At 45.2% G+C, this 9,266-nt stretch overlaps 1 protein-coding gene across 1 annotated transcript in view; it reads right to left on the bottom strand.

The window, feature by feature from the left end:
• LOC119423587 (transcription factor COE3-like) overlaps window positions 1-9,266 on the bottom strand; it is a 188,040-nt gene that overhangs the window by 43,509 nt on the left and 135,265 nt on the right. The window contains exon 14 of the mRNA XM_037690986.1: window positions 5,628-5,693. Within this exon, the coding sequence (XP_037546914.1) occupies window positions 5,628-5,693 (66 nt within the window). The remainder of the gene's footprint in view (window positions 1-5,627; window positions 5,694-9,266) is intronic.

Below are 9,266 nucleotides of genomic sequence, written 5' to 3'. Positions count from 1 at the left end.
GTCCAGAGGAGGGACAGTGGTTTGGACATGTCCAGAGGAGGGACAGTGGTTTGGACACGTCCAGAAGAGGGACAGTGGTTTGGACATGTCCAGAGGAGGGACAGTGGGTATATTGGTAGAAGAATGTTAGAAATGCAGCAGCAGGAAAAAGACAAAGAGGAGACATATGGATGCAGTTAGAGATGACATGGAGGTAGTTGGAGTGAGGACAGAAGACACAGAGGACAGAGTGAGATGGAGGAAGATGACTCGCTGTGGAGACCCCTGAAGAGGGAAAGGCCAAAAGATGAAGAAGTTTAATAGGTTGTGTAATGTAAATATTACTATTACATACTGAATTTCACTGTGAGGTCTTGCCCTGTGTCACTCTGCAGTATAAAAACATTCACTGCAGGAACTATTTCAAGTTATTAGTAGCTTAGATTTTTTTCTGTCTTCTTTGCCTTAATGTTGGTTGATAAGAAATAAATGCCTCACTAAATGCTTCAGTCATCCTCCTCCATCTCACTCTGTCCTCTGTGTCCTCGGTCCTCACTCCAACTACCTCCATGTCCTCTCTAACTGCATCCATATATCTCCTCTTTGTCTTTTTCCTGGCAGCTGCATTTCTAACATCCTTCTACCAATATACCCACTATCATATCAGTGAGCTTAACTACTTTCACATTACAGCTATCTTTGTTTGTTTGTTTGTTTGTCTGAGGTTAGCTCAGCCTGGGTTATGCTGGTGAAGATTCTCAGTCATCCAGGGCATGATAAATTCACAAAACATTCAATACAAAAACAACTGGGGTTACTCACCCTTTGTTACATTTCCTCGTGGGCAGAGCAATCTTACCGTTCATGTCAAATATTTGATAATGTTCTTATAGAAACATTACCTGAATGTTGTTCATACTGTGTTAATGCTACATGTTTATCTCTTGACCCTACAACTGGGTAAGGTTACAGTTGACCTAGCCGATTACTGGAGTTTTAATTAGGTATTTTAAGCTACTAATAAATATGATGGATGATGATCATATTTCTTTATGCTTGGCCATTGGTAAGAAGGAGTGATTATTGTTATTGTTTCATATTGCCTCAACAGAGGATGCCATCTCCTCTGTGGTCCACACTGCGCTCAACCACCTGGAGCAGAAAAACTCTTACGTCCGTGTGCTCTTTGTGGACTTCACATCCGCCTTCAACACCATGATCCCCCAAACCCTGATGGACAAACTATCCACACTAGGACTAAGCCCCTCCATTTGCAACTGGGTACTAGACTTCTTAAACAGACCACAGTTAGTGAGGATCCACAACTTCTCCTCCTCCACCATAACCCTCAGCACTGGCTCTCCTCAGGGCTGTGTGTTGAGCCCCCTCCTGTTCCCTCTGCTCACGTATGATTGTGCAGCTACCCATCCAGGCTGTCACATTGTAAAGTTTGCAGATGATACAGTGGTGGTGGGATGCATCACAAACAATGATGAGTCCAGCTACAGGCAAGAGGTGGAACACCTGGAGAGCTGGTGCAAAGAGAATAACCTTCACATCAATGTGAAGAAGACAGGGGAGATGATTGTGGACTTCAGAAGGAACAAAAACATCTACACCCCCCTGAACATAAGAGGATCTGCGGTGGAAGTGGTCTCCAGCTACAAGTACTTGGGTGTACACATGAATGACAACCTCAGCTGGAGCAACAACACCACCAGCCTGACCAAGAAAGCTCATCAGAGACTCTACTTCCTCAGACGGCTGAGACGAGCTGGTCTGGGAAGCTCAGTCCTCACCTCCTTCTACAGGTGTGCAGTGGAGAGCATTCTGTGCTCCAGCATCGTGTGGCATGGAGGCTGCACAGCTGCAGAAAGAAAAGCTTTGCAGAGAGTGGTGAAGGCTGCACAGAAGATGTTGGAGTCAGTCTCCCCACCATCACAGACATCTACACCTCCAGATGCAGGAAGAGGGCCACCTGCATCATGAAGGACCACACTCATCCAGCACACACACTTTTTGCCCCACTCCCCTCAGGAAGGAGGTTAAGGAGCATTAAGTGTAGAACCACTAGACTGAGGAACAGCTTCTACCCTGAGGCTGTTAGACTCATGAATCTCTAACTAGAATAATCACTGTGAAAAACCACATCATGTTGCTGCTGATCTGTTTCATGTTGATGTGTTCATGTGTGCACATCTGCTCACAGACTCATGTTCATGTTTGTGCTGATGTTCAATGTTTTATGTTATGAGTGCTTAGTGTATATTTAGTTGATGTTTTTCTTAGTTCATATCTTAGATGTTATTACTGTTTTTCTTATACATTTTATTGTTGGATGTAACTGGGACCCTGTGTACATAATTTCGCTCCACCACATGTACCACATGAGGTGCGAATGACAATAAAGAAACTCTGACTCTTACTCTGATATTGACTAGTGATTTTTTTCCCCCTAAAACATAAATTAGGCTACACTACGGTATGTTTCTTAGACTGTGACTAGGATGTGTGAGAGAAGCGGAGCGTGCTCTATTCACACAAGGAGAGCTGATGGTCAGGCAGGTCTTGTTGTGTCATTAAGATGGCGCCCGTGTACATGGCTTGCAATCCACCTCTGCTGATGGTGTTCGGATTATTTTTGTTTTGTTCATTTTTTATCTGTGGCATAAATTCACTCCTCATGTATGACCAACAACAGCTTCTGGATCTTCGTTTTTCTGTCACTGATGTCGCTTATTTGGACCATTATGAGCGTACCTCTGGACCCCTCCCCCCTCCTCCCCCCCCCCGCTGGCGGACGTGCCAGTTTACCTCCGCTGCACTCCTCACCTGCCTGCCCGGAGACATCGCTTCAGACGCCGGGGAAAACTTGCTGGTCAGCTGGTGATGCTTAAACCTCTGCGCGCTGCATCTTCCTCTTCAGCTGGTGGTCATGGTTTCCATCGCCAGCTTCCCGCATGCCTGGACCAGGTAACCAGCTTTAGTTGTCAGCCGGTGCGCAGCTCGGACCGACCTGGAGGGGCTGTTATTGAAAACCTGCGGCCATTAGCGTGCGCTAACTCCACCGCTGCTAGCTCCACTTTGGACAGTATCCGGATGTGATTGGTCAACGCAAGATCTGTTACCAACAAAACTTTTATCCTCAGGGACTACTTTCAAGAGCACGATCTGGACTTTCTGTGCATCACAGAGACTTGGATGTCTCCGGGTGAGTCCAGCGCCTTGACGGAATTACTGCCACCGAACTGTCTGTATTTTAATGCACAGCGGCCATCAGGCCGGCGCGGTGGTGGATTATTAACAATTTTCAAATCAACTTTTGACTGTAAACAACTGCCCATCCCAGTTTCCCGCACCAGCTTTGAGCTGAGCGTCTTTGAACTCGGCCACTCGCCTCAGACTTTATTTGCACTTGTCTACCGCCCACCTCGATCTAAGGATTTCATAAATGAGTTTTCTGACTTCTTGGCTGAAATCACACCAAAATATGAGCATGTTTTCATAATTGGGGACTTTAATTTGCACGTGTGCTGTCCTGAGAAGCCCTTGGTTAAGGACTTTTTAGATCTATTGGACTCATTTAATCTAACTCAGCATGTAAACGGTCCCACCCAAGAGCGAGGACATACACTGGACCTTGTTTTAACTCATGATGTGACTGTTAATAATCTTGTTATTGGTGATAATGTTTTTTCAGACCACATGCCAGTCCAGTTAGAGTTCACCCTCCCCCATCTAACTCCGAAGTCGTGCATTCTTGCACGTCGCAGCCGGACCATTAACCACTTCACTGCCGCACGTTTCACAGATGTTTATAACTCTGAAATGATAATTCAGCCCCCCGGTGTTTCTCACCACCACTGAGGAGCTGACATCCCAGTTCAACTCTGTCTGCTTAAAGACTCTGGATCATGTTGCGCCTGTTAAAACCAAAAAATCAAAACTGAGAGCAGAACCTTGGCTGAGTGACGTCACCAAGGCCGCTAGGCAGCAATGTAGGAGGGTGGAGAGAAAGTGGAGGAAAGACAGGCTGCAGGTCTCTTTCCAGATACTTAAAGAGAGTTGGCGCCGTTATCAGAAAGCAGTAAAAGCTGCTAAATCCAAATACTTCTCTGATATAATTACCTCAAACTCTCACAACCCACGTGTCCTCTTCTCCACCCTAAACTCTGTTCTCCACCTCACTGAACCATCACCTTTGGAAGCCTCGACTGAGCTGTGCGACAACTTCCTACATTTCTTTTTGGAAAAGAAAAGAAGGGGGGGGGGGTCGACCACCCCGCACCACCGCCAGCTGTGGTGCGCATTAAGTTTAGTTTTACAGATTAATATGTTTATAGATTTTTTTTTAATAGGTTTAGAGATGAATATTTTTTGCTTTTTGTTTGTGAAACAAGAGGAAGCTGGTTCTGGTTCGGTGGATTGCACCCGGTGTTACACCACACTCTGTGACCTGCAACAGTGCAACACCGCCCCCTACGGTCATACGGTGATCACATAATATGACGTCACTGCGGTTACTCGACCTTACATTTTTAACCTCGATAGATGTCCTAGCAATCGATGTGTAGATTACTCGAGTAATCTGTTAATGCCCTACTGTCCAGCCTCTCCTGAAAAAAACAAACCATGACCCCTCAGTCATGTCCAACTTCCGGCCTGTCTCCAAACTCCCATTTGTTTCAAAAGTACTGGAGAAAATAGTCGAGTCCCAGTTGAAGTGCTTCCTGGAGGGTCACACCATCTTAGAGCTTTTCCAATCTGGCTTTAAATCTCTCCACAGCACTGAAACTGCCCTGCTGAAGGTCTTTAACGACATCTTCAGATCCACAGATACTGGTGATTCTGTGCTGCTTGTCCTGTTGGACCTCACAGCCGCCTTTGACACCATCGACCATGAGATCCTCATTGCTAGGTTGGAGCAGTGGGTCGGCGTCACAGGATCAGCCCTCAATTGGTTCAGATCTTACCTCACTGACAGATCAAAAAAAGATCTCTCACGCCGTGTCCTAGACAGGGCATGATTTGAGGCATCAAAAAAAAACTACCACAGCAAAGCAACATAAACAGACATTATACATGAACATATAGGCGGTGAAGACATTGAATTTTTAAGGGAAAGTTGTAGCATAGTCCAGAGCCCCCCCTCTCAGCCATTGTCCAGATAAGAGGTGATGTTCATCTTCAGCTCAGTTGAGGTTCTGTCACATGTCCACGGCCTTAGGGAAGGGAGGGGTGAGGAAACAGTCAAAGCATCTTTGTTGGTTTCAAAACATTCCAGGAGGAGTTGAGATAAGTCCGACGTCAAGGCCACAGTTTGGGTCAGGCATATAACATACTACTCATCTCATGAACAACAAGATGATTGTCTTTTTCATTTTAAATGGGCCAGATCACTTCTATTAACAGTAAACTACTGCAAACTGCTGCTGTCATTTGATTCTTTTAATAAACCATGCAACTTGCTATGATCCCAGGTTTTGAACAGACCTGTGTGACCACAGCGTGCATATCTGATGTTGCTCACAGTGGTCCTCAGTGCACTCAGGGAGCTTGTGTGTTTGTCCAGACACATGAAAAATTAGAGGGAACATTGGACTGTGAACCAGTAGGTAAACAGGTGTGTGGACAGGTGTACAGCTTACCTGGTTGTTGTGAGGCATCCCATAGAGGGCCTCCACCAGGTCAGCTGCTCTCTTCAGTAGCACCTCCTAAAATAATAAAGGAGGAAGAGGAGAGAGAGAGAAGGGAGATTAGGTTAAAACCAGTGAGTCCAGCCTCAGGGTTTTAGTCCTGGTCCAGTAGGACATGTTTAAAGGCTCCAGTATACTCAAGTGTCCTGTCAACCACGCAGAAACTGTGTGCACTGTCCGCAGAGGGTTGAGACTTCATACTTGAGTGTCCACCCTGAGCGGCTGCAGAGCAGCTCCGCAGGCAGGGGTCGTTTACATTCGGGACAAATTGAGGTAGCTGATTTGTTCACACACCTACTGGATAGATTGACAGGTAGCACACACACACACACACAAAGAGAGAGCTGGCAGCCCCAGCTGCAGCAGTGTTCTCTCTTTATATGTTGTTAATAAATAGATCTAAAAAATAAAAAAACAGGGAGCGCTGGTCCTGCAGGCCACACATCACAGCAGCCCACCAGGAAACCTCCAGACCCTCCTGCAGCCATGCTGGACCTGATTTTAATTCGCTCGTGACAAATTCCTTCATTTCTCACCATTTCAGTCATGGTGTCAACGGAGGAGGAAGAGATCACTTGACTCTTGGGAAAAAAACAAAAGAAAAGAACCAAGAGCCAAGCCCTTCTTCCTTCCCCAGCAGAACTCTCCAGCTCTTTCTGGGGGAACCCAACGTGTTCCCAGGCTAGAGAAGATTTTCTTTCCAGCAAGTTCTGGTTCTGGATGAGTCCAGACAACATCCAGAGGCAGGTCTGTCAAGGGTCAGATCCCTGAACTCTCACCAGCCAACTCCTTTCAGAGAGGAGGAGCGATCTCCCCTCAAATGACGGAGGTCCTCACCTCCTCTCTAAGGCTGAGCCACAACGCCCCGAGGAAGAAACTTACTTTTACATTTGTACAGAAATCCCCCTTCAGGTTGGACACTTGGTCCAGGCTGGGACTTGAGGGCCAGGAGCAGAGTTTTTATTCAACACACCTGAGAGCTTCGGCTGGCTTCATCTGATGAAGGCCAGAGTCTTCCTCAGTCCACACAGCAGGTCACATGACTCGTGCTGTTTCAGTCAGATCACACACACACACACACACAAGAACTCATAGTAAGCCTGTTTAAAACTGATCCACTTCACTTCAATGAGCACTTTCAGCTAAAGCTCTAAAAACAAACACACACAGTCAACGTGTGTGTGTGTGTGTGTGTGTGTGTGTGTGCGTGCTTGTGTGTGTGTGTGTCTAATCAGGCGCTGGCTGAACAATGCTTCATTTAGTCTTTATCTTAATTAAACATTCAGTTAATCTGCTGCTTTTCATTACAAACTTCTACAAGAGGATTTGCCAGTTAGCCCCGCCCCTTCATCATCATCATAGCCCTGCCCCTTCATCCCTCCATCATCCATCTATTCTCTTTTTTAGTTTCATCCTTTGTCTCATTAGCTGAAACAATAATTTTCCTGCCCTCTTTCTTTTTTTAGTCTCTTCCTGTTGTTTTTCTTTTTTTATTTCCATGTTTGTCCATTTTTATTCTGTTTGCTCATCACCCTGTATTTTGTTTTTTGGGTTTCCATCTCTCCTTTAATTAATAATTTCTTATTTATTTTATAATTTCTTTCATTTCCTTGTTGTTTTCTTGTGTTTCTTTTCTCAGCAGCTCAGATGTTTCTGATATCACAGACAAATAAACTTATAGTGATTCACAGACTGCGTGTCTCTGTGTGTGTGTGTGTGTGTGTGTCCTTGTTTATGCTACTTTGTGAGGCCCATTTTTCCAACTTATACTACATTGTGAGGACCAACTGCTCCTTATGGAGCCCAAAGCCCGGGCCCCATAAGAAGAAGTCCCGTTGGTGGGTTAGGGGCTAGGTTTAGGACTAAGGTGTGAATTGAGGATGTGTTAGGTTTAGGGTTAGGTATGTACTGGTAATGGTTAGGTTATGGATAAAGGTCATGGTTAGGCTATAGAAATGAATGAAAAATGAATGGAAGTCAATGCAAATGCCCCACAAAGATAGCAAAACAAACCTGTGTGTGTGTGTGTGTGTGTGTGTGTTTAAGAGTGACAGAAGTGGATTTTTGTAGAGTGACTCTGACAGTCTTCAATCTGCTCGTTTATGCAGACGTTTGAGTCGCAGTGAGGGATGAGGGTTATATGCATGTGTGCATGTGCATGCACTCACCCACCCACACACACACATACACACACTCACACAAACACACACACAGTGCTGATGGTGACAAATGAAAGCCTCATTATTACAAGTGTTTTATTATTACTCAACCAGAAGACAAGCTGCTCTCAGACATGAGGTTTAACGAGGTTACCACGGCGATGAAGGCTGACTGTCATCAGTGAGGAGGGAACCAATTACTCACTGATGCCCCCACCCGCACACACACACACACACACACACACACACACACACGGACTGACCCAGCACTGTCTGTGTTGAAGCTCAGCAGCAGGAATCAAACGCTGATCAGAACGAACATGAGGCACTACACCACTCCACCTTCAACCCCGTTATCTCATCACAGGTTAGACACTTACTGAACATGCCTTCTGTAATTAGCGTTCCATTCAGGCCTAAAAAGTCCGGCCCGGCCAGCCCGAACCCATATAATGTTTTCAGAGCCCAACCCGTAACCGGGGGATTAATTGTAAGTACAGGCCTGAACCCGAACAAAAAAACAAAATTTTTTAAATTAAGCTTTTACTGCTTTTGTAAGCAAATCAGTTAGACATGATATTTTAAAAATGTATTTCAAAGAAAGGAAGATATCAGATTTCTTGTTTCACCAAATGGATATTAACAAAACAAATAGTGTAAAAAATCAACTCTAAAGATCGGCTGTTACTCAGATGAACAAAATATGTTTAGTGCTAAATTATTTGGAAAAATATAGAACAAGTCTATTTTAATTGAACACACTTCGGCTGTTGTAGCTGCTGCTACTTCCTTCAGCACAGATGACAGCAGGTGAGGAGACGTGCGCGGCTGGTGATCAGCTGATCCATCTGAGCTTAACTGGACTTTTTTTTAACCACTTTCAACCATCCGGTTGGACCTGCCTCCTCTTCTACAAGTAGATTAACACAATTTTATATCTGCATTCTTATTTAGTTTTCTTTGTGCTGTATGATTCGTAAAACCACATCAAGGCCCGAGACCCGGCCCAGTCTGCACATTAAGCACATTATTATGTCCTGGGTCCAGCCTGAATTCGTGTCAGGTCGGGCCGGGCTTTGGGCCCAGGTTAGAAATGACAGCCCTGTTCTGTATTGTCCAGTTTTAAGAAGTTCTGAAGGACTGGACCCAGACCAAACTGTGTGGTTGGGCTTCACAGCTGGCAGATAAATGGTATATTTACAGGAGTTGCTGCTGAGTTGATGGAGGACGGAGCAGAAACAACACAAACGGTAGTTTTTATATAAATCAGATAAGACACGGCCAGTAATCATGTGTGTGTGCCAATCTTCTTTTCTTACCACATGGCTGCACTCGCTGATTACCTGATTTGACTGTTTCAACCTTTCTGTTTGCCAATGGCTTTTACACACACACACACACACACACACACACACACACACACACACACACA

This window comes from Nematolebias whitei, chromosome 17 (assembly GCF_014905685.2).
Source record: "Nematolebias whitei isolate Nwh7 chromosome 17, NemWhi1, whole genome shotgun sequence".
In the NCBI taxonomy this organism is placed as follows: domain Eukaryota; kingdom Metazoa; phylum Chordata; class Actinopteri; order Cyprinodontiformes; family Rivulidae; genus Nematolebias; species Nematolebias whitei.
Note: the sequence above shows the minus strand (reverse complement) of the source record. Positions and strands in the feature narration are given on the sequence as shown.